We start from the raw sequence: 23,088 nt of genomic DNA on the forward strand, positions 1-23,088 counted from the left end.
GTCATTGAAACATTTGCCAGAATTACACGACTTGATTCTATGCATATCACCAAAGGTTGGCCAATGTACAGTAGGCTACTGTGCAAAAGTGTAAGGCACCCATTAGATTTGTTGTTTTAGCAATACTATGATGACCATATACATTTAGCTCTCATTGTCTTTATTAGAAGTCAACCAGAAGATAGAGGGAATATAAAGAACCAAAAACAAATTGCAAAAAAAGTCTTCGATTGGTTGTTTTTACAGTATTTTAATGACTAATCTCGCAAGGTGGAAGCTGAAGCCAGTTCTGGCTCTGACACATTGGTATCAGACGTGGGGAGGAGATGACGACGCTTTGACAGATCGAAGATCTCACTGCAAACCTACAGCTGCAAGAGTTCATGGCTCACCTAAAGTGGAAAATGTGTGGCCAAAGGTATCTATTCAAAGAACCTTGATGAGGAAAGCTGACACTACTGCCACCTGGGAGCACAATGAAGAGGGTCACCGGAGATGTGCAGTGCTGTTCAGGTGGCTCCTCCACTTTGCGCCCTGCCAAAAAGCTCTGGACACCGCAGCGTCAGTTTTATAGTTAGCCACAGTCACGTCAGCAGCTGATCTCGAGACCCCCATCATAGCTGTATCTACCAGCAGCTGATTTTGAGACCCCCATCGTAGCTGTATCTACCAGCAGCTTCTGGCAGGTCAGGTATGACCATCAGTGCCCTGGGAAGGGAACGACAGCTCCATCAAGAGCTTCCCTCTTGGGTGACTGGTCATTATAACACTGCTAAAACAACAAATCTAATTGTAGCTTGAGAATGATTTTTTTTTAATTTTGTGTATTTAAATGGCCTGTGTAGATATTTCCTGTGTTCTCTGGACATATTCTAATTAAGAAAGTGAGAAATAAACAATATGGTCCTTACAGCCTTGCTGAAACAAAACATGTAAGGTGTCTGAGACGTTTGCACAGTACTGGATATCAAGTGGTACAATCCTTTGGTACATAGCATGGGCAGATGACTCATCACCCTACAGCCGCTGGACCTGACCTCACCCCATGGCTCATTGCAACGGTGGGGCAATGACTGCGTTGCAAACTGTTTTAGCGCTGGATTATTGACCTGTGATGTGGTGGATGTCTTGACCAGCGGGGAGGTTCAGCTGTGGAGAGAGCACAGAGCCCAGCATTGTGTTGCCAATCCTCCTGCTTTGGTTGCACAGACCCGTCATTGAGAGGCTAAAGTCTGATTTAAAAGATTAACCCTGGCTCACTACCCATGATTTGAGTAAAAACGTGTGGGTGATGTCAGTATTTCAGAAGTCTTGTAACTTATGTGGGAAAGGGGGAAGAGGTAAACACACCAACCTGGGCTTCTTTGTCCTGCGGTGCTTTCTTTACCACTCAACACTGCCACAGTATATCTCACTTTTGTTCATAATGTCAGTCAAAGCCTCATCTTTAAACACTACAACCTGAGTAAAACCTATTTACTTGACACTCGAATTGAAGAAGAATCGAAGAATGATTTATTTACCAGTACCCACAAAAGAATTTATACATAAGTTATAATTTTTTTTCATCATGCCCTGTAACTCAGAAAAAGATGTTCTTCCAAGTCCCCCATCATTCAAAGCTTTAGAATCTATCCTGATCTAGAATCTGAATATTTCATGTTTTGGTAAACATCAAGAGATGCAATCTGTGCCTAAAATAGTGATGTCTGAGCATTATTTCAGTGTATTGACTAACTCAATTTAACTGGAACCGTACTTCATACTTAACCATATTATATGGTGTTTCCAGACATAGCCCAGCATTGGCACTGATGCAGCATTCACCACACAGTTTATGTCTGTATAAACTACCTCAGAGTACATTTTACAATCTAAATGCGTCATTTCACACGTGAAGGGTGAACAGCTGTCTAAACTAACAAATCACGTTGCGGTTCAGGGAGAGTAACAATAGCTACTTTTCTTATTCTAAGTAGTTTTGGAATTCAGTCAAGTTGCTCAGGGTAAGCCACACACACACACACACACACACACACACACACACACACACACACACACACACACACACACACACACACACACACACACACACACACACACACACACACACACACACACACACACACACACACACACACACACACACACACACACACACACACACACACACACACACACACACACACACACACACACACACACACACACACACACACACACACACACACACACACACACACACACACACACACACACACACACACACACACACACACACACACACACACACACACACACACACACACACACACACACACACACACACACACACACACACACACACACACACACACACACACACACACACACACACACACACACACACACACACACACACACACACACACACACACACACACACACACACACACACACACACACACACACACACACACACACACACACACACACATGATACCATCCCTCCCCACACCCTAAAATTAACGGTTGCCTGAATGGAGTTCTCTGCCACACCTTTTCTCCTCAACCCTGTCTCTGATTGGCCGTAAACTGATGGGTTGTCCTTTCCCGCGGTCCCACAGTGTGTTTGCTGATTATCAGAAAAATCAGATCTGCATAATCTCATGTGGCGTCACTAATCCTGCCAGCGGTTACACTACAAATCATTCAATCGCCTGCGTCGCTGTTCACAGGAACAGAGGACCAAGTGCAGCATCCCTGTCTAAACCCAGGTGAGTCGTTGGCCTATTTCTCTTTGGAAGATTTTGTACAGGTATTCGGAGGGGCAGATATATTTTCAATCAGAGAGTTTAAATATAATGGTCTTTTTTTCTATTCATGAGGGTGTGAATTGAATTGAGGTCAATGAATTTGAAATTTCAATTATGGGTGCTTTTAGCACTGTGTCTCTGGCAAAGGGCCTATTATAGGCCTATTTACACTAGACTGCAATGAGATAGTTTGGAATTTCTTTTTCGGTAATCAAAACTTCCTGGCATTATTAGTTGTCTGCTCAAACAAGGTGCTGTGCAAGTAGTACACTAAGTGAAGCTAGTGATCCTTAGGTCAGGGATCATGTTAGTATGGCGCTGTGGTCAGGGATCATGTTAGTATGGCGCTGTGGTCAGGGATCATGTTAGTATGGCGCTGAGGTCAGGGATCATGTTAGTATGGCGCTGTGCTAAGTGTGGGATCATGTTAGTATGGCGCTGTGCTATGTGGGATGATGCAAGAATGGGGATCAAGGCTGTGAAAACTGTGAAGAGAATACAAACCACAGCAGTCACATGTCTCAGCTGGCCTTTGGGGTTAAATCTTAATTTATCATCTCTGGTTGGATAAGTGTTAAATCTTAATTTATCATCTGTGGTTGGATAAGGCTTTTAAATCCCACTGACCTGTAAGTGTTTAGGTTGTGTAGATGATAGTTTTACAGTATATTTTTTATTGGAGATGCATTGGATAGTATATCAAGGGAGAAATTGTTCCTTCACAAGGAGCGCTCAAAGCTTCTCCCAGGGGAATAAGTCGAATGAAAGTTGGTCGAGAGCAACAGACACCACGCTGTCCTCATGTGTTTAAAGCATTTCAACTGCCTCCTCCATTCACAGTGAAGTCAACAGTGTTCGGAGGATCTGAAGACATGGCTGTTGTTGTGAGTAAATCCATATCTATATAATCAGTCTAATGCCATTATGCAATGTAGTGGAGCATGATTGAAAATGTATTATGAGTGAGGGTAGAAATGATTGAATTCCAGGTCAATTCAGGTCCAAGTCAATTCCCTTTACTTGTTGACTTGCTTTATTTATTTATATGTTTGCATTCAGTACATGAGTACAGTTAGTAAACGTATTTATGATTTACCTTATGTGGAGAAGGACTGATGTCTGATCTCCCTGTTGTTATGACAAAGTAGATCATGTGATGGTCCCCACGTAATATCTGTACATTACCTTCCAACCCCCCCTTTCCCTCACGTGGACCAGGGATCTGAAGATATGCACAGAACACTCGACAGATCTTAAGAGAATGATACTGTTGTTAGCAATAGCCACTAATCTCTGATCTCAGACAAAGGTTTACTAGGCTTTTCTGCATTCATGTGAGTCAGATTATAAAACCCTCACACTGGGTTCTATTGAGTCCCTGAGCTCATGGCCAGGAGTAAAGCTGCTAACAGTGAGTCTCGAGCGCTCTTGAGTCGTGAGAGGCTTTCGCTGTGTTATGATTGTGTGCCCCCCCCCCCAACCTCCCCCTTCACACACACACACACGTTTTCTCCCATCCAGAGTGGAACGTATCGTGTGGTGTCCGAGGAGGAACAGGCCCTGCGTGCTAAACTTGAGCACCTGACGGTCAAGGACCATGGACCCGTGTTCGGGCCCTCTGCCAAGCTGCCTGACCACACCATGCAAAAGGTGTGAGAGGATGGTTATCTGTCATCATAGTGATGTTTACGGTGTTTGGTTTGATTTATACCAGTCTTTATACCAGTTTTTCATGATCATAAAGCTTTTTTAAACATCTTACTTTGAACATGATTTATTATCCTCATAATTTATCTCAATTAATTTTTGTGTTTAGATTATTTTGTTCTTTCTAAGTAGCAATCAAGCCTACACTATGACCAGGCTTGGAATTTCACCATTTTAGGGGCAAGGCCACTTGGCCTTCAGTTGGGCATATTTGGTGGGGGGCACAAAGGCCACATGTCAGGGCACCAAGGCCAAAGTTAACTATACAGTAGTATGCTATAAAAATGATCAAAGTTGTATTCACTGCAGTAGACCTGCATCACTGTATGAAACATTACAAAAACATAAAACATGACATATTACATAACTGTAAATCTAATATTTTCAGATATCTAGGCTATATTTAACATTTATTTTATATTTGGCCTGTTATGAAATCATGTATTGAACAATTTAAGCACAGCTCAGCTTAGATGCATGCTTAGCATTTTGTGATCATTAAGGCTACTTTCACAAACTCTTATAGTCAGCTGTCCTCTGATTTACCGATATCTAGGCGACATTTGTAATATTTATTTTGTATTTGGCCCGTTATGAAATAATGTGGAACAATTTAAACACAGTGTAAAACTTAAATCCCAAATTTGGAGACATCCATGTATGTTGAAATTAACTGCAAATTCAAAACGGGATTAGTCTGGAACGGCTAACTGTACATGGGACTGCTTTACACCTTTCTGTTCGGTAAGGTCTGCTGTTTATTCTGATATATGGTTTGTCATATGTTAAACGAAGGGTTCGTGAAGTATTCCACAGGGATGAATGGGTAGGGAGATGGACGCAAAACCTTCAGTAGAATTTATGATTAAATTTAATATTTTTTACTTTTCTCAACCGTTCACCACAGCAATTAGCGGCTAACATCGTTTAAAAGCTGAGAAAAAGCTCTTTCATGTGATACTTGTGATGTCTGTGTGATGAGTAGGCTACTTCGGGAGTAGTTCAACTGAGAAGAATGGGTTAATTTGGACGCACTTTCTTGCGCTGTCACTTTCTCCACTGCGTAATTTGCGCTGTGAATGCTAAGATTATTTTGACAGGCCATAGGCTAAATATATATCGCTATTAGTAGGACGCAAAGCAGAATATTTAAAGAAGGGGACACCAAGGCCACCGTGGCCTGTAAACCTCTGATTTTCAAAGGGGCGTCACGGCCAACGCAAGGGGCTACGACGGCCATGGCCGTCGTGGCCGCTGTGAAATTCCTACCCTGACTATGACTTATTATGGCAGATTGCAGTTTTACACAGTGGCATTCAGAACAGGTTCACTCTAATGTTGTCCTGTGCAGATTGCAGTTTTACACAGTGGCATTCAGAACAGGTTCACTCTAATGTTGCCCTGTGCAGATTGCAGTGTGGCATTCAGAACAGGTTCACTCTAATGTTGCCCTGAGCAGATTGCAGTTTTACACAGTGGCATTCAGAACAGGTTCACTCTAATGTTGCCCTGTGCAGATTGCAGTGTGGCATTCAGAACAGGTTCACTCTAATGTTGCCCTGTGCAGATTGCAGTTTTACACAGTGGCATTCAGAACAGGTTCACTCTAATGTTGCCCTGTGCAGATTGCAGTTTTACACAGTGGCATTCAGAACAGGTTCACTCTAATGTTGTCCTGTGCAGGCTAAAGATGAGCTGAACGAGACGGATGAGAGGAGGGTGTCTGCGGTGAAGGAGCTGAGGGGCATCATTAAGGACAAGGGGGGGGAGGACCTGGGCAAGGGAGTGCTGGACACCTTTGGGGAGAAGCCTGACGGCGTCCTGCTCAGGTTCATCCGTGCCAGGAAATATGAAGTGAACAGAGCCTATGAACTCATGAAGGGTAAGACACCACACACACACACACACACACACACACACCATCCCAAAGCTCCTGTAGCCCTGGACGTCATGCACACAGACACCAGTGAAGATAGTAGGCTAGTTAATCTTAATACACAGACATCATCACTGTTCTATTGTAGATTTGGACATCATGCATATCAAAAACATAGTCATTCTCAGTCCATTTCAGCTGAATTAGAGCCGAAGGTCATCCAATACACATACGCATAAACACAGTTCTACATCTAGTTATTGTATTAACAGTGTTTTTATAATACTGGTAGATAGTGATGTTGCTCTGCTTTCGTGCGGGCAGGTTATGTGCGCTTCAGGCGCGACTACCCCGAGCTGTTTGAGAATCTGACCCCTGAGGCGGTGCGGAGCACCATCGAGGCCGGCTACCCCGGCATCCTGTCCAGCAGGGACAAGTACGGACGCATCGTGCTGCTCTTCAACATCGAGAACTGGGACTATGAGGAGATCACCTTTGACGAGGTATGTGTCTGTCACACACTTACTGTATTTCTAACATCATCCATCTTAGATATCCATCCAGAAAACTTGAAATGTGAATCAGTGTGCTTGTGTCATTGTGTATCGTGTGTGTGTGTGTGTGTGTGTGTGTGTGTGTGTGTGTGTGTGCTCTCTCTAGATCCTGAGGGCCTACTGTGTGATCCTGGAAAAACTCCTGGAGAATGAGGAGACCCAGATCAACGGCTTCTGCATCATTGAAAACTTCAAGGGCTTCACCATGCAGCAGGCTTCAGGCATTAAACCTACTGAGCTGAAGAAAATGGTGGACATGCTACAGGTAACATTATAAATACAATACGAGTGTATAACTAACATGTGAGTGGAATGCATTTGTTTCAGCCCAATTATTTTGTTATTTTTGTAAAGGGACACCAGGCAACATTTTCGTGTTAATTACTCATCTTCGTAAGTCGGTATATGGTTAAATGACTCGTTACAGGGCGAATGAAGACTCTCTCGCCCGCCCCTACTGCCTGTAGGAAGAATATCCCGCTTGCAAGTTCAGTGTATCCTACCCGCAGACCGAAGCAGGCAGGCTAATGAAACGCTAGAGATTGTTGCAAACGTGTGTATAATGGCAGAGCCGGCGAAGAAGCAGCGAAAACCCTTGACAGAAGATGCAAAGAAAAGGAAAAGAGCTTCAGACCGAGCGATGGGGAGTTTCGTAGAGAAAAAGCATCAGGCTTGCCTGGAGCCCCTTTAAGTGCACTTAATCTGTATAAGCACAATTGTCTGTCTTTATTCCATAAACTGTTCCCATTCTTAGCAAGACTGTGTTGTGGGGATGTGAAATGTGCTGTTGTTTGGCAGGACTCCTTCCCAGCCCGTTTCAAGGCCGTGCACTTCATCCACCAGCCCTGGTACTTCACCACCACGTACAACGTGGTCAAGCCCCTGATGAAGGGCAAGCTGCTGGAGCGAGTAAGTCTGACCGTCTAATGAGAATAGTGCAACACATGTATACTGTCCGTCCAATGAGAACAGTGCAACACATGCATAAACATCTGACCATCTGCACAACCACAGGAATGATTAACAAACTGCTCCCTCCCCCTTACAGAACCAGTTAATATGTGTCCAACAGTTACGGTTGACTGACCATGCATCTAAACCACTTAGCAATGAAACAGCTTGATGAGGGGAAAAAACATGTAGAACCACCTAGCTGGAAAGACAGCGCAATTTATTGATGAATCTAGGTGTGATGAAAGGAGATTATGGACTATTCTACCAGATTAAGAAGGGGCTGTGCTATTAATTTTCTAAAAAGCATATGGGCCCATGTGCAAGATGTGAACCCTCCCTGACGGCTATCCCCTTTGTCTCCTGCAGGTGTTTGTCCATGGAGATGAGCTAGAAAACTATTACAAGGAATTTGACGCTGATATTCTGCCTTCTGAGTTTGACGGTAAAGGTAACAAGTATGACGGCAAGGCAATAGCAGCAAAGCTGTTCGACTGAACATGACCAATGGGACCACACACACACACGCCCCAGGGGAGAAATGTAATAATGTTATTCCTTTCAACAAAATTGTAGGTTAATGTGAACAGTGTAAAATACATCCATGCCTGAGAGAAAGCTTTGACCAACTAACACACGAATGGAAGCCGCACGAGAGAAAGCTTTGACCAACCAACACGCTCCTTCTATTCAGCGGAAGCCACTTAGGGCCTTAAACATCCACTGTTGTTATTCACTAGCTGGTCAACTGCTGAGGTACAGAGCTCAAAGCACATCTGGAACCTGACTGCCATTGGGTCTAGTGGGTTTGCTGTGGACCATTTTTATTCATAAACCAATAATAATAATTTGATTATCCATAACTTATTAATAAACCAATAATAATAATTTGATTATCCATAACTTTACAAAGGACTGAGGAATAAGCCTTTCCCAATGACGCTCCTGTTTGCTAAGTGGTTTTCTCGTTCTAAAACAATATGTCATGCCCCTGATGTGAATTGCACCCCAATAGTACAGTCAAGGTTCCAAAACCTTTTGTCCAGACAGTGATGTCCTGGAGACCAAGTGTCTATTATTTTGTTTTGTTTTTATTTGACTCCAATGGAAAATGTGTGTACATAGAGAGTTGAACCCTCTATAGATACCCAACATGTCAGTAGCAAGCCTCAGCACAAGTGTGTACAATAAACTGTATATAAAGATGACTGCCTACTTCATTGTCTAAAAAGCTAAATAGAAGTGAATTGACTTGGTGCAAAAGCAGAACATAGATTAAGATTGATTTGTGGTGTACCTATAGCAAAACTGGAGTAAATGTCATCATATCATTTGGATTTAAATTGAATTTTGGATGTAAAGAAGCACCAACTATACCACATATTCTAAGCTGCTGAGATCTAAAAACATGTTTCTAAAATGAAATATATTTGTTGTAAACTGATGTAAAATGGACAAAAAAAGTTTATACAAGAAAATAATTTATTGAAGAACACAGTTTTATCTTCCAATCTTGGCATAATACATACACACCACTTTCTTCAAAATGTCTTAGCTATGGGGGTTAACATCATCAAGACAAGATAAAACATGACTTTATGCAAAAACATGAAATAAGGCTCAATAATGGCAATTATACCAAGAATAAATACCTTTTCTGTAATGCATTCTAGTTGGTCACTGACACTGAATACCCACTGGAACAATACACCAATGACATAATGCACAATCTCAAATTTCCTTCTTTTGATTCTGTTGTTGCCAAGCTACTGGTCCATTCATTTCCTGGCAAGTTGTTTTGTAACACAATGCTCAAAGGATTTCCCCCCCAACACATAAGACACAAACCGAAGTCAGATAAACCAAGGTCCTTCCAATATATTTATCCCCAAACAGCCAAAAGACAGGTAATGGTCCATGTTCTACTGAAGACCATAATATGCTCCCTGTTGGGTATTGAGTTTCAACACAAAAGCCAGCTGAAGGTCATGACACCAATGCACTTGTGTGCTGGTTGTTCCTCATAGACTTCCCTCGGTTTTCCAATGTTGCTCACTAGGCTTCTCACTTTACAAATAAAATTACACTGGCTCCCATAAAGAGCACTTACATACACACCAGGAAATCCCAACACGCAGGAACCTAAAGTGAATCAGTGAAATCAACAATCAAATGAAAATATCGAAATATAAATCTAAAACTGACTCCCTAAAAGATGTTTTTTTTTGTCTGAGCATATGCACAGATAAAGTGCCCACTCTCACATACAGTACTAGAAACTACTCTGGAGAACAAAATCTGCCACATCATTTTACTGATGTGCATCGCACCTGCATGAACTCAGTGGACAAATACCCATGCTCAAATACCCATACTCACATACCCATACTCAAATCTGAATGGTAGAGAGGGACACAGCTATGTCCTGCACAATGGCAAGAAAAAACCCCCACCCATTTTGGGTTACTCTTCCTACATTAGTAAGTGTAACATTCACTTTAGAAATGTCAAAGTAGAATCATAAGGTATATGCTCCTCACTGTGCATTAGTGCGATCAACTTAGTCAAGTGGGATTAGATTCTAGAGCCAAGACTAAGAGCATTTGGTCTGACTGCAGTGAACCAGCAGGTGGAGCCTCTGTCTCACAGAACAGCCGGTTGAGGCCTGGTGCACAGGACAGCCGGTTGAGGCCTGGTGCACAGGACAGCCGGTTGAGGCCTGGTGCACAGCACAGGAGGCGATAAGGCAACTTTAGGGTTCACAGGAGGACAAGTCACGCACAAGTGTAAAAGACAGGCATCTCTACTAACGCCATACGGTTTGGACTAAAGTTTCAGTGGTTTGGAGTACTAAAGGCAGGTGTAGCTGAAGTATGGTGATGTTCTTTAAAATTCAATAGTGGACGAACCATTTAAATCAAGGTTTAGTGACTTATGTTACTACTGTGAAGTGTATAGTTTTCTTGTAAGACAGGACACAAAGGTCTCACATTGAAACAAAAACCAAAATGAAAAAAATTAAGTGGCTACAACCATTCTTACCAAAGGCTATTCGATAGGAAATAAAACAGCTGAAGAGAAAAAAAGCAGTTTTTCAAATAATGTAAGAATGTAAATGACAAACACTTTGTAGCAAGTCTGTCCCCTCTCTGGGTGTCTACAGGATCCTTGGTTGATAAAAACATGAACGGCTTGTGGGTCTCTCCATTCATGAGTGCTCTGCGTAGCCACCACAGCAGGCACAGGCCAAGCGATGTCATTCCTCCAGGTATCCCACCGGCCCCGCGGATACGGGAGACCAAGCTGAAAGTAAACTGCTATGTGCGAGGACGACCTCCTTTGTAGTGACTCAGCGGAGAGCAGCACTGTGTTGTTTAAGGTGGATGGGCTGTCGGTAAAAGGACAACAGAAGTGTGTGTGTGGTGCAGGAGGGGTTTGGGAGCTAGGCCTCGCCTTTGCCCTCTGTGTCCTCGTGCGTGGCCGCTGGGCAGCTTGTCTGGCAGGCAGGCCGTTTCCTCTCCCACTGGCAGATGGCGTTGGCGTAGCTCATGATCACCTTGTCCATCCAGGTGAGGGGCTGGGGGAAGAGGGCCGCCCCCTCGAAGAAGCCCAGGTGACCCCCGTGGAGCGTCAGGGCAAAGATCACGTTGGACTTCTTTTCTGTGGGGAGCACAGTGAGAGGAAGAATTCAGTGAACAACCACGCTCACATCGGACAATCGTCATAATCAATTAACCAGTCAGAAGGCAAAACAGATTACGATTATCGCTCAAAGGCTTTCAATAAGCTGCCTCTTGCCAAGTCAGATCCGATGGATGCATTTGAAACTGTATGCCCTGAGCTACTCTTAGTGTGGACTGCTTCCTTCATTCAAACATTGTTTATTAAACTGCATTTAGGAGCGTCAAATGAAACCCAGCACATGAATACAAAACTCAGCAGCAGGATCGAGGAACACGGCTTGATTTCAGGTCACAGCCTTGCATTTCCTCACGGCCATCGCCCTTTCTCTTTCGGACACTCTAAACCTCCCGAACCTCTCGGCCTCTTGTCCCTCTCGTCTCCGAGGCCGATCAGTAGCCAGCAAATCGAGAGGCCAGCCGACCCGGACACGCGACACTGCGGTGAGTCTGTCAGCAATGCAGGACGCTGTCCGTCCGTGCAGCCCTGGCGGCTACTCTGAGTCAGGATTCCGGAATGACCGCCCTAGCCTCACTAGCCAAACCATGACCAGGCTTACGCAGCTCTCTGCCATCATCATCATCATCATCATCACGGCAGGTTCTGCCTGGTTTGGGAAAGTAGGTTAGTAGGGAAGCAGCGTCTGGCTGATGGCTAATTCCCAGCCCCAGATGGAGCCTCTACCCACGCTGTGCTGCCAGAGCAGAGCTGAACTGGACTGATCTAGGGGGGGGGGGGGTGCGGTCTCTCTGGGCTGAACTGGACTGATCTAGGGGGTGCGGTCTCTCTGAGCGGAGTCCTTCCTCCTGACCCAGCCACGCCCCCTCCCTGCAGCAGACAGGGCAGATGGCCCTCCCTCGCGCCACGCCATCGTAAACACAAACAACAAACAGCCACCGCCACGGAACTGCTCTGTTACTACTCCGCTTCCACGTCCGCTGCGAGATCACCTGGAACGTCGCCCACCTGTGTGCGAGCCAGGACAGACCTCCGAGTGGGACCAGAGAGAGATGGCCGAAAGGTGGAGGCGGAATGCTAGAATAGGCTGACCCGTCCAAGACCATGGCTGAGCAGGAAGCAGAGCCAAGACCTCCTATAAATAAATCCCACAGGGGAGGGATCGCATGGCCCTGAAAAATTCAGCACGGCTGTCTGAGCCGCAGCGGGCCAGAGAGAGAGAGAGAGAGAGAGAGAGAGAGAGAGAGAGAGAGAGAGAGAGAGAGAGAGAGAGAGAGAGAGAGGGAGAGGGAGAGGGAGAGAGAGGGAGAGAAAGAGAGGGAGAAAGAGGGAGAGAGAGAGGGAGAGAAAGAGAGGGAGAGAGAGGGAGAGAAAGAGAGGGAGAGAAAGAGAGGGAGAAAGAGGGAGAGAGAGAGGGAGAGGGAGAGGGAGAGAAAGAGAGGGAGAGAGAGAGAGAGAGAGAAAGAGAGGGAGAGAAAGAGAGGGAGAGAAAGAGAGGGAGAAAGAGGGAGAGAGAGAGGGAGAGGGAGAGGGAGAGAAAGAGAGGGAGAGAGAGAGAGAGAAAGAGAGGGAGAGAGAGGGAGAGAGAGAGAGAAGAGCTTAGGCCATTAACACAACGAGGGCATGCGTGTGACGGTGCATGCTAGGGACAGATGCCTGAATGAGATGTGGCCACACAACGGTGCCAATACGCTCAGCCGTTTAAGCTCCTCCACTCCAAATGAATTAGTGCTAATGCAGCACAGGCGCGGCTGCTCTCACAAGCCAGCTGGATGAACTGGAGCCCAGCAGAAGCACACACACACACACACACACACACACACACACACACACACACACACACAAACAAAACCTGACCATCACATAGAACATTTTTCTTACAAAGTATTAACAAATCTGACTGTAGATGTGAAAGTAAGTAGCAGAAATCAACAAGGAAATGATCAAGTTGGAACTGAGCCAATGCTATAATGAGACCTGCAACTGTCACATCATTGCGGACATCCATAGTAGTTTATATATGGTTATGGTTATGGATTTGGCAGACGCCTTTGTCCAAAGCGAATATATATATATATATATATATATATATATTATATATATATATATTTATATATACATATATAAATGGATAACATGAGAAATCAAGGACTCAAACATAGCTGCAAGCAGCAATGAGGGGGCCAAGCAGGTAAGCAGTTGAGCAGAAGTTGGGATTGGACTGGACTGGACTTGACTGTGTTGTGTTAGATTGGAATGGATTGGACTGGACTGGATTCAAAGGTCACCGAGTTTATTGTGTGTCCTCAAGATGTACTCCTAAGACCAAATACCAAGTTTGGTTTAAATCGGTGAAAGTGTTGATAATTATAGCACCCCTAGTGGTGAAAGGTCACCAAAATAATTATGCAGTCTTAATATGGGGTCATGACTCCACATACCAAGTTTGGTTTAAATCGGTGGAAGTGTTGATAATTATAGCACCCCTAGTGGTCAAAGGTCACCAAAATAATTGTGCAGTCTTAATATGGGGTCATGACTCCACATACCAAGTTTAGTTTCAATCGGTGAAAGTGTTAATAAATATAGTGCCCCTAGTGGTCAAAGCACACCAAATTAATTGTGCATCCTCAGGATGTAGTCCCAAGTCTACATACCAAGTTTGGTTGCGATAGGTGAAAGTGCTAATCATACCGCCCCTAGAGGTCAAACTACACCAAATGTATTGTGGGTCCTTAGGATGTGTTCACGAATCATTGTACCAAGTTTGGTGTCAATACGAGAAAGTCTTCCTAATTATAGCGCCCCTAGTGGTCAAAGTACACCAAATGTATTGTGCGTCCTCAGGATCGGGTCCCGAGTCCATATACCCAGTTTGGTTTTGATACGTAAAGGAGTTACTGAGATACGAGCTAATTTCCTGTATCTCTAGCGCCCCCCTAGTGGTTGAAGGTCACCAAATGTATTGTGTGTCCTCAGGATTGGGTCCCAAGTCCATATACCAAGTTTGGTTTCCATATGTGAATGCATTGCTGAGATATGAGCCTACTTCCTGTGATTATAGCGGCCCCCTAGTGGTCAAAAGACTCCAAATGTATTGTGCGTCCTCAGGATGGGGTCTCAAGTCCATGTACCAAGTTTGGTTTAGATATGTGTAAGCATTGCTGAGATATGAGCCTACTTCCTGTGATTATAGCGCCACACAGTGGTCAAAATTTACCAAATTTCTTGAGCCTCCTCCTAATTGGGCCCTGAGCCTATGTAACAAGTTTGGTTTTGATATGTGAAAGCATTGCTGAGATATCCCTTCACTTCCTGTTTGGTGGCTTTGCCGCCAAGTTTGATTGGCTGTTACGGGCGAACGGTTTTAGGTTTAACTTTTTTGAGGCTTGGACTGAAGATTATGTGTGTCAAGTTTGGTGTCAATCGGACAAACTTTGTGACCTGTGAAAACTTTTAGGTGTTTTTGATTAAATCCAATATGGCGGCCGGATCAATTACGTTGACGTCACAAATTCACATCTGTCGGACTTACGACCTCCCATAGTATTAACAATCACCATTAGTAAGTTTTAATTCCAAACACAACACCCGTTACAGGCCAAAAGGTAAATTTGCTAATTATAGCGCCACCTATAGGTCAAAAGTCATAACATTCATTAAGCCTCCTCCTAATTGGGTCCTGAGACCCTGTACTGAGTTTGGTGTTGATACGCGAAAGCCTTGCTGAGATAACTTCACTTCATGTTTGGAGGCTTCGCCGCCAAACTTGATTGGTCACGACGGGCGATGGGTTTTGAATATGGCTCCAAAAAGCAATGCATTTGTGAGTCATGGTCTGAAGATCATCTGCGTCAAGTTTCGTGAAAATCGGACAAACTTTGTGAACTTTGATGCCTTTTAAGTGTTTTTGATGACATCCAATATGGCGGAAGATCCAACATGGCGGAAATTGACGTCATGGGATGCGTCGAGTTCGGTCTCATCCAAGTATTCCAAATATACCTTAATGCTCAAAATGTGGTGTACAGTAAGTGCATAGATGTAATACAACATTTTAAACGTTGGTGGCGCTAGAGCACTCCAGGTGCAGACATCAAACTTTGTGAAATTAAACATATGCCTGTAACGAATTAATGTGCCAAATTTCTCAACTTTTTACTGTGTGGTTCAATGGCAAATGAGCGTTTCGTTATAATAACAATAATAAGAATACGTAGAATCACTATGGGTTGCCTCGCAGCTTCGCTGCTTGGCCCCCAATAATAGGAAATCGTAGAAACACAATGGGTAACCTTCGAAGCTTCGCTGCTTGGCCCCCAATAAAGGCGGAACATACCTGCAAGTGCACGTGGTATCGTTAATAGAGACTGATGGACAAGCGGATCGTCTGATGAGTTGACCAGGAGGAGTGGGACATTGACCTGTTACAAAATGTCAGCATGATGATTATATTTGTCACTGATTCATGCATATTTTTATGCTAAATACAACTTAGCTTTAATATTCCCTGCAATGCTGAAACGTGCATTATGCACTGGAAGTGAGAATGCGTACATTATTGATATAGTGCACTGGACGTGAGAATACGTACATTATGTATACAGTGCACTGGACGTGAGAATACGTACATTATGGATATAGTGCACTGGACGGGTGAATACGTACATTATGGATATAGTGCACACAGCTCTCCTTCTCATAGTAGTCTTTTAAGGAGTCGTGTCCATGGAACTTCCTGGAACATAGAAACACAGAGGATGATGTCACAATAAGCTCTTCAGATAGATGTTGTCGTACCCCTCACATAGCAGCTGCCTAAAGGAAAATCTCTTGTGTCTCACAAGAAATAAACAAGCTCTTATTGAGATCTTACGCCCCCCCCCCCCCAGAAGAACTAAGGAGCAATAACAATAGATTGAGAAGAAAAACAGACTTTTGAGATCTTCAGTTGAACTTGGGCTGATACCAGAGGAGGGCTATTTCTCATCTGCGACCTTAAGATCAACATTAAGATATCAACATACCCTTTAAGATATCAACATACCCTTTTTAAGACATCAACATACCCTTTTTAAGATATCAACACACCCTTTAAGATATCAACATACCTTTTAAGATATCAACATACCCTTTTTAAGATATCAACATACCCTTTTTAAGATATCAACATACCCTTTAAGATATCAACATACCTTTTAAGATATCAACATACCTTTTAAGATATCAACATACCCTTTATAGTCCAGTCATTTTAGGAGAAAGGGTTGAACAAATTGCAACACAAGCAAACTTAACTGATTTTGTATCCTCAGTATGTCCTGAGTAAGGGAAAAAAAGCCCCGAAGAATCCCAATAGGGGAAAGTTTAGAAAAAGACCTAAATATACCCTATTCATGCGCCTATACAGTATTTTTCTCACGCAAATAGGGGAAAAAAATTAACCTTCACATATCACCATGAAAATTACTGAGTTGATTACTTACATCAAGACAAACAAAAAATTTATTATAAGTTTTTTTAAATTGTTTGTTAACATGGGCAAACAGGGCATTATGTATAGCTAATGTATAGTGACCCAAAACTAATTGCAACATTTGCCTTCACAATTTTCCTGCATTCACTAACATAAACATACTGTGCTGTCCGATTATTTTTTTAGACAAAAATTGTGCAAAGTAAAGCATCATACAGGCCCCTCTGATTGGACAGACAGTATATCAGTCAACCCCTGGGCAAGAGGTCAATTACTATAAGACTTGCAAAATGATGGACTGATACTTTACTGTGATATACTGTATGTTTCAGTGACCTCTAAATCAGATTACGTAAACACCAAAACCACTTTCCTAGGCTGAATAATGCCTAACTATGTGTACAGATTACACATTGTGGAACACTTACATGCAAAAACCCACTTGGCTCTATTTAAAGATTCAACAACCATTTCCACTGATTCAAAGGGCCACAAAATAGACACCAATTTTGCAACAAACCAGTCTGAAATAAGCCTAAGGAATTCACTCTGAAAATAAAAGAATGTTCCTCAACAATGCAAGATTCTAAAATTCCATGTTAAGTTAGATGGGGTCAGATATTCTTTAGAATGTGTATTCTACAACATTCTAATTACAGTTTTGTCAGTATTTGCTGAAGAATAATGCATAAAACAACCCTCATTTTAACATATTTCCACCAACTGGATTTTCATGGTCTTTTACTATGGTGTTTAGATCACCAATTGAAATATAAAAATGTGAAAATAAATTCTGTTGCAATTAGTTTTGGGTCAGACCTTTGCCTGGACTATTAGCTCCGTTGTGGCATTTATACAAATTAACTATACGTAATTACATTATGCCCTGTTTGCCCATGTTAACAAACAATTTAAAAAAAAACTTATAATACATTTTTTGTTTGTCTTGATGTAAGTAATCAACTCAGTAATTTTCATGGTGATATGTGAAGGTTAATTTTTTCCCCCTATTCACGTGAGAAAAATACTGTATAGGCGCATGAATAGGGTATATTTGGGTCTTTTTCGAAACTTTCCCCTATCGGGATTCTTTGGGGCTTTTTTTCCCTTACTCAGGACATATTGAGGATTCAAAATCAGTTAAGTTTGCTTGTGTTGCAATTTGTTCAACCTTGACCCCTATTTTGGCTTAAAATGACTGGACTATTAAGATATCAACATACCTTTTAAGATATCAACATACCGTACCCTTTTTTCCTTCTCCATCTATTCTTAATGCTCTTTAAGGGGGTTTGGGACAAACAGGTACAGCTCAATTTGAATGTTGCTTTCATATGGGTTCGTGTGGGTTCCTATGGGTTCGTATGGGTGGGTCTACATTCAGTCTGGTCCAGTTCTGGGTCCAGACCAGAGCCAGTGGCTGCCATGGCAAGGCCACGGAGTTCCTACGGCCTTCAAATAGGTCATATTGGATATTTGAGCGTCATTACATAATAGCTTTGCATGTCAACAGCACAAATCAAATGTAGATGTCAATAATTCATATTGAAAGACTCCTTTCCTAGAAGTCAGTTGACGTTATTGTAAAAATGCCCCGTACAGCACCATGGTGCAAATCGAGATGCTCATATAGTCTCATATATTTCTTTCACATTGTTTCTAAATTGAACAGTTAAATATTTTCCTCAATATAATTTATCAATTGATTAGGGCTTTCATTTAAATGTATCATATATGCCTGAATCAGACATGGTTTTATGAATAGTGAATAGTGAACAGTGAATATACTCATTACCAAATAGGTTAGTGACAGGCCCCTTTGCTGTAAAGGCCACACTAGTTAGTTGTTTAGAGTTCTCATTCAGTTCTTTTTACCTTCAATTCTGCGCATCCCTGACTACTAATGGTTTTACAAAACATCATTCGGACAATCTTACAAGGCTAGATTCATTTCTACAGCAGTCAGTGCACACAGACTATGAGCAGTGCTAGGCTGTACCTCATGATGTTGTCGTCTATCTGCATGAGGGAGGTGGCTGTATAGAGGTGGCTCAGGTCTGCATCCTTCATTTTGCTTGAATTCATTCCAAAGAGGCTTCCCCTGAAAATGTGAAATCACATCAAGATGAAGCTAGATAATCTAAGCTTCCAGTTTTCAGTGATCTTTTATAAATGGCATGATAATTACACTACAACGACTATGTAGTTGCAATAGCTAGCTCTTTAAAATAAAGCAAAAATGTGAAAATTGTGAGCTCTACATCTCATCTGTAACAAAAAGGGATCTAAAAGGGGATAGTGTATACAGTTACTAGAGCACATGTAGTAGTCAGCAAAATGGCGTTTTTAAACGGAAGTTCGTGAGGAGCGTTGCCATGCCTACAGCCTTATTCCTATCAGGTCACTCATTCCCAGCGTACCTGTCCATGCTGCTGCACCTGGTTTGCTCTCTCGCTTTCAACCCACCACCTCCCCTCTCGCCTCCCATCTTCTCAGGTAAGGAATAGCATAGCGGGGTACACACGGATCCTGCTCGACTCCTGCACGATCCCTGCAAAGCACTCCATGACCCTGGCTAGTGATCTCGCCAAACACGCTTTTCGATTGCTTGTCTTTTTCTTTTGCAAAATTTGGAACGTTAACTCATGAACAGCCTATAAGTATTACATTGCAATGTAGAGCATGTAGCCAGAAGGCAAGGCCATCCCAAGTCAGATGCTACTGTGTGTGCTAAGCATGTAGCCACAAGGCTAGGCCATCCCAAGTCAGATGCTACTGTGTGTGCTGAGGCCTTTCTGCACCTGTGTGATAAGATGATCTTTTTCATGTTGTCTGCCATGAGGAAGTTGTAGAGCCTCCTGCACTGGTCCCACTGTAGGAAGGTATCCTGGGCCCTGCACAGAGCACAAAGGTGCATTCAGCAGGACTGCGACGGTACACGCCACATTCATGTCAAACCAGATGTTAGCACTTGCTCACCTTAGGGCACTATAGCCCTGGCAGATGTTAGCACTTGCTCACCTTAGGGCACTATAGCCCTGGCAGACACTGACACAGCACAGCACCCTCTCCTGATTGGTCCGGTTCTCTCCAAGAAACTTGCAGACAATGTTCCCTCCCAGGCTGAAGCCGACCACAATGAACTGCGTCTGGGGGAAAGCCTTCTTCATGTAGCCCAACATTGCAGCAAACTCCCATGTACAGCCTGTGAAGCGTATTTCAAAAGTAATGTGACTGACTTCTATATTACTTCTATACTTTATTTTCATAGTTTGTTAAGTGACATCTCATCTTCCAAATGCCTTGAAACATTTAATTTAATTTATTTGAATGACCAAATTTGAGTTAGCGCTGAATGACCAACTAATCTTTTCATCATGTGTGTAATTGTAAAATGTCCAGGTTCGGTGTGTCCCTTACCATATGTAAACATGCGGGGTGAGGTGAGCTCAATGTTTGGCAGCGCTCCCAGGTGATTCAGGACGGCACATCTGTATCCCTGGCTCTGGGAGTAACCGACAAAGGTGCGGATGTAGTGCTTCTCGCTGTGGTTGCCAATCCCTGGGCATATCACCATGGTAATGTCGTCTGTACACAAAGTGGATTTCACAATGAAGCTGGAATTTTAGAGTTTTTTTTTGGAATTTTGGGATTTTTTTTATTGAATAAATCATGTAATTGTCATGTAATTTCTGGAATATCATGGAATTTTGGAAAGTCTATTCCAGACACGGAAAGTCAGGGAATTTTATTTTTGGAATATCAGGGAATTTTGTTGTAGCAGTGTAAAATGTACTTGCCAAAATACATTAATACAAATATATTTCCAAGCAGAATTGGTGTATATCTGGTTATTAGCTTTACTGCTTGTTTGAGTAGCCCAACTTTGTTTATTCAATGGCCATTTATTCATTTTCTGCTCTAAAAAAGTAAAACATTCTTGAATGTCATGCAGCTGCTCTGAAATCATAGGTAAGTATATTGTACTATTCATTATAACAAGTAATAGAAATTCAGGTTTATTGTCAAGGAAAGTCAGGGAAACTTAGACCGGGAAACCAGGAAATCCGGGAAACTGGAAAATGGCACCACATGGTCCCAATGGACACATGGAATGAACAACATAAACAACACCAAGATAAACATCTGTATTAACAACATAAACAACACCAAGATAAACATCTGTATTGATAATGCTTGAAAGCAATCCACTAAAATACATTTAGACTGAAAGTGACTTACTAATAGTTGTTGTAGTTTAATATCCAAATAAATATGGACACAGTATTACTAAAAGCAATTCATACAAAAAGGCTGACAATGCCACTAGGCACTTACCCCCTGTAATATGGTCAGATAAAGGCTCAAAGAGATCAAAGGTGGCTGTCGCTCCATCTTGCATGGGAAGGTATTTCCGAAGCCCATTCGGATGTGGGGAGCCAACGCGTCCCATCTTTCCATAAAGAGCCGTTTGGAAATGTCCGCTTTTCCCCCATAGTAACGGTGGAATATAGCTGTAAAACACGTACAATATGGCAATTTAAATTAGCCATGACAGACAGACTCCAATGCACTGCAGGGTTCACAGAGTTGCTGCTTGAGGTTTCTCTCATGCAGAAAAATGTATCTGTCTAAAATTGTCTTAGTTTTGTCTTAGTTTAGTATCACTTGTGTGGAAGTCTTTCAGCATCTGTCAGCAGACTCACTCTTTGGTAAGGATGGGGCAGGACTTTAGGATGTAGAGGTTGAGAGGTGTGTCTTGGAAGGTGATATCAGGTGGTGCGGTGGGACTTTTCAGATTCAAGTACCGCACAATGACATACAACACTGTTGCCACAGCTGCCAACTTCATGCCATCAAACATGGCTGGCATCTCGGGTGCCATGGTGTAAGCATCTCCTTCGTTGTGTGAACTCATGATGCCAGATGATCCCTGGGAAATGCGAATGGAGATTATAACATTTTATGTGTCTACTCCGTGATAAGTGATATAAAGGGAATCGAAGGAATAAGATGTCCCACCTGACGGCTCTTATTGCCAATGAAAGTCTTGGTCACTGCCTCCAGGCGGCCTCAATAGCCTACCAAGTCACTAATGGAATCATTAAGCACAGTTACAGTTGGCAAGCTTGTTTGTTGTCATAGCACAGTTTACCATTGTCAATGCACTAAACACTGGTGACAGCAAGATGAAGAGGCTAAATTAACGAAATATATGCGCGGTCAAAACGTTATGTAGGCTAGGCTAGGTGATTTAATATCTGTAAATGTATCACTGTAAATTGTTTAAACTGGCAATGGACTACAGTTGAGTATGCTAACTGGTTTTAACCGCTAAAATCTGACATTCTGGCATCAACGCAATAGCATCATCAGTGGCACCTACATTGTGCAGTAAATGAAACTTGCGTGCGTCGTATCCACATATCATGTCATACCACAAGACGCAGTCGAAAATATCCTCGCGAATTACATCCATGTCAATAAAACGGTTTTCAGTTTATCAGTCACATAGCATCCACTCCGTAGCCTAACTCACCACGCACTAAACAAACACTGACGACTGAGCTCTTCCATTTGAGGAAAGCTCATTTGCATATGGCTCTAGCATTGGGCGAGGGCCACTTTTGCGTCACGCGAGACACATAAACACAGCTGCTGGTTGTGCCTAGTGTTGCAGGGTCTAGAAGACAGACGCTGTCAGACATAACAGGCCTACCCTCGGTTGAAACAGCGCATCACAGGCTGCTGTCCTACATAGCTCTAGCGTACATGGATGGCCATACACGTGTGTCGCAGGCTAAATGTCAGGCAATTTCATCATTATCTTGTCTTAACTTACGCACCCATAGGCTTAGTGCATAGGCTAGGACAATTACCCTCCTTGTCAGCTATGGGCTTAGATGACATGAATGATTCAAGACTTGTCAACCATTTAAAAAAAAATCGGAAGCATTATGTACGTGTGTTTCTAATTATATTTGAAATCATAGCAGACATTACCCAACAGAAATCATGCATGCTGACCCTGAAATTAAATTATTTCCAACACAAATACTGTAAATAACATTTTATGACAATATGGTAGCC

General features: G+C 42.8%; 2 protein-coding genes across 2 annotated transcripts; one reads left to right on the plus strand and one right to left on the minus strand.

Annotated features, from left to right (window-relative positions):
- The first annotated feature begins 3,667 nt into the window (after positions 1-3,667).
- rlbp1b (retinaldehyde binding protein 1b) lies at positions 3,668-8,381 on the plus strand. Its single transcript, XM_076271591.1, has 7 exons — positions 3,668-3,679; positions 4,317-4,445; positions 6,186-6,384; positions 6,703-6,881; positions 7,039-7,197; positions 7,731-7,841; positions 8,253-8,381. Exons 1-7 carry the CDS (start codon positions 3,668-3,670, stop codon positions 8,379-8,381), a joined length of 918 nt encoding a protein of 305 aa, XP_076127706.1.
- A 966-nt stretch (positions 8,382-9,347) lies between these two features.
- On the minus strand, positions 9,348-22,539 carry abhd2b (abhydrolase domain containing 2, acylglycerol lipase b). Its single transcript, XM_076271592.1, has 11 exons — positions 22,385-22,539; positions 22,021-22,090; positions 21,705-21,931; positions 21,337-21,512; positions 20,419-20,586; positions 20,020-20,203; positions 19,800-19,892; positions 18,998-19,099; positions 16,191-16,260; positions 15,862-15,946; positions 9,348-11,543 (listed from the first exon to the last, which is right to left on the minus strand). The coding sequence occupies exons 3-11, from the start codon at positions 21,914-21,916 to the stop codon at positions 11,326-11,328; spliced, it is 1,308 nt and encodes a 435-aa protein (XP_076127707.1). The 5' UTR covers positions 21,917-21,931; positions 22,021-22,090; positions 22,385-22,539; the 3' UTR covers positions 9,348-11,325.
- Between the last annotated feature and the right edge of the window lie 549 nt (positions 22,540-23,088).

Source organism: Alosa pseudoharengus, unplaced genomic scaffold (genome assembly GCF_046254945.1).
Source record: "Alosa pseudoharengus isolate Yale_2024_CS ecotype anadromous, Long Island Sound unplaced genomic scaffold, YU_APseudo_1.1 YU_APseudo_1.1_scf_10, whole genome shotgun sequence".
Lineage (NCBI taxonomy): Eukaryota > Metazoa > Chordata > Actinopteri > Clupeiformes > Clupeidae > Alosa > Alosa pseudoharengus.

Excerpts from the sequence above, each read along its gene's own strand:
- rlbp1b (XM_076271591.1), top strand. Across the intron at positions 4,446-6,185 it reads CTGACCACACCATGCAAAAG|GCTAAAGATGAGCTGAACGA; the intron begins GTGTGAGAGGAT and ends TGTCCTGTGCAG. Across the intron at positions 6,882-7,038 it reads AGGAGATCACCTTTGACGAG|ATCCTGAGGGCCTACTGTGT; the intron begins GTATGTGTCTGT and ends TGCTCTCTCTAG.
- abhd2b (XM_076271592.1), bottom strand. The coding sequence starts at position 21,916 with ATGAGTTCACACAACGAAGGAGATGCTTACACCATGGCACCCGAGATG. Across the intron at positions 21,513-21,704 it reads TGCCCCATCCTTACCAAAGA|CTATATTCCACCGTTACTAT; the intron begins GTGAGTCTGCTG and ends CGTGTTTTACAG. Across the intron at positions 16,261-18,997 it reads ATAGACGACAACATCATGAG|GAAGTTCCATGGACACGACT; the intron begins GTACAGCCTAGC and ends TCTATGTTCCAG.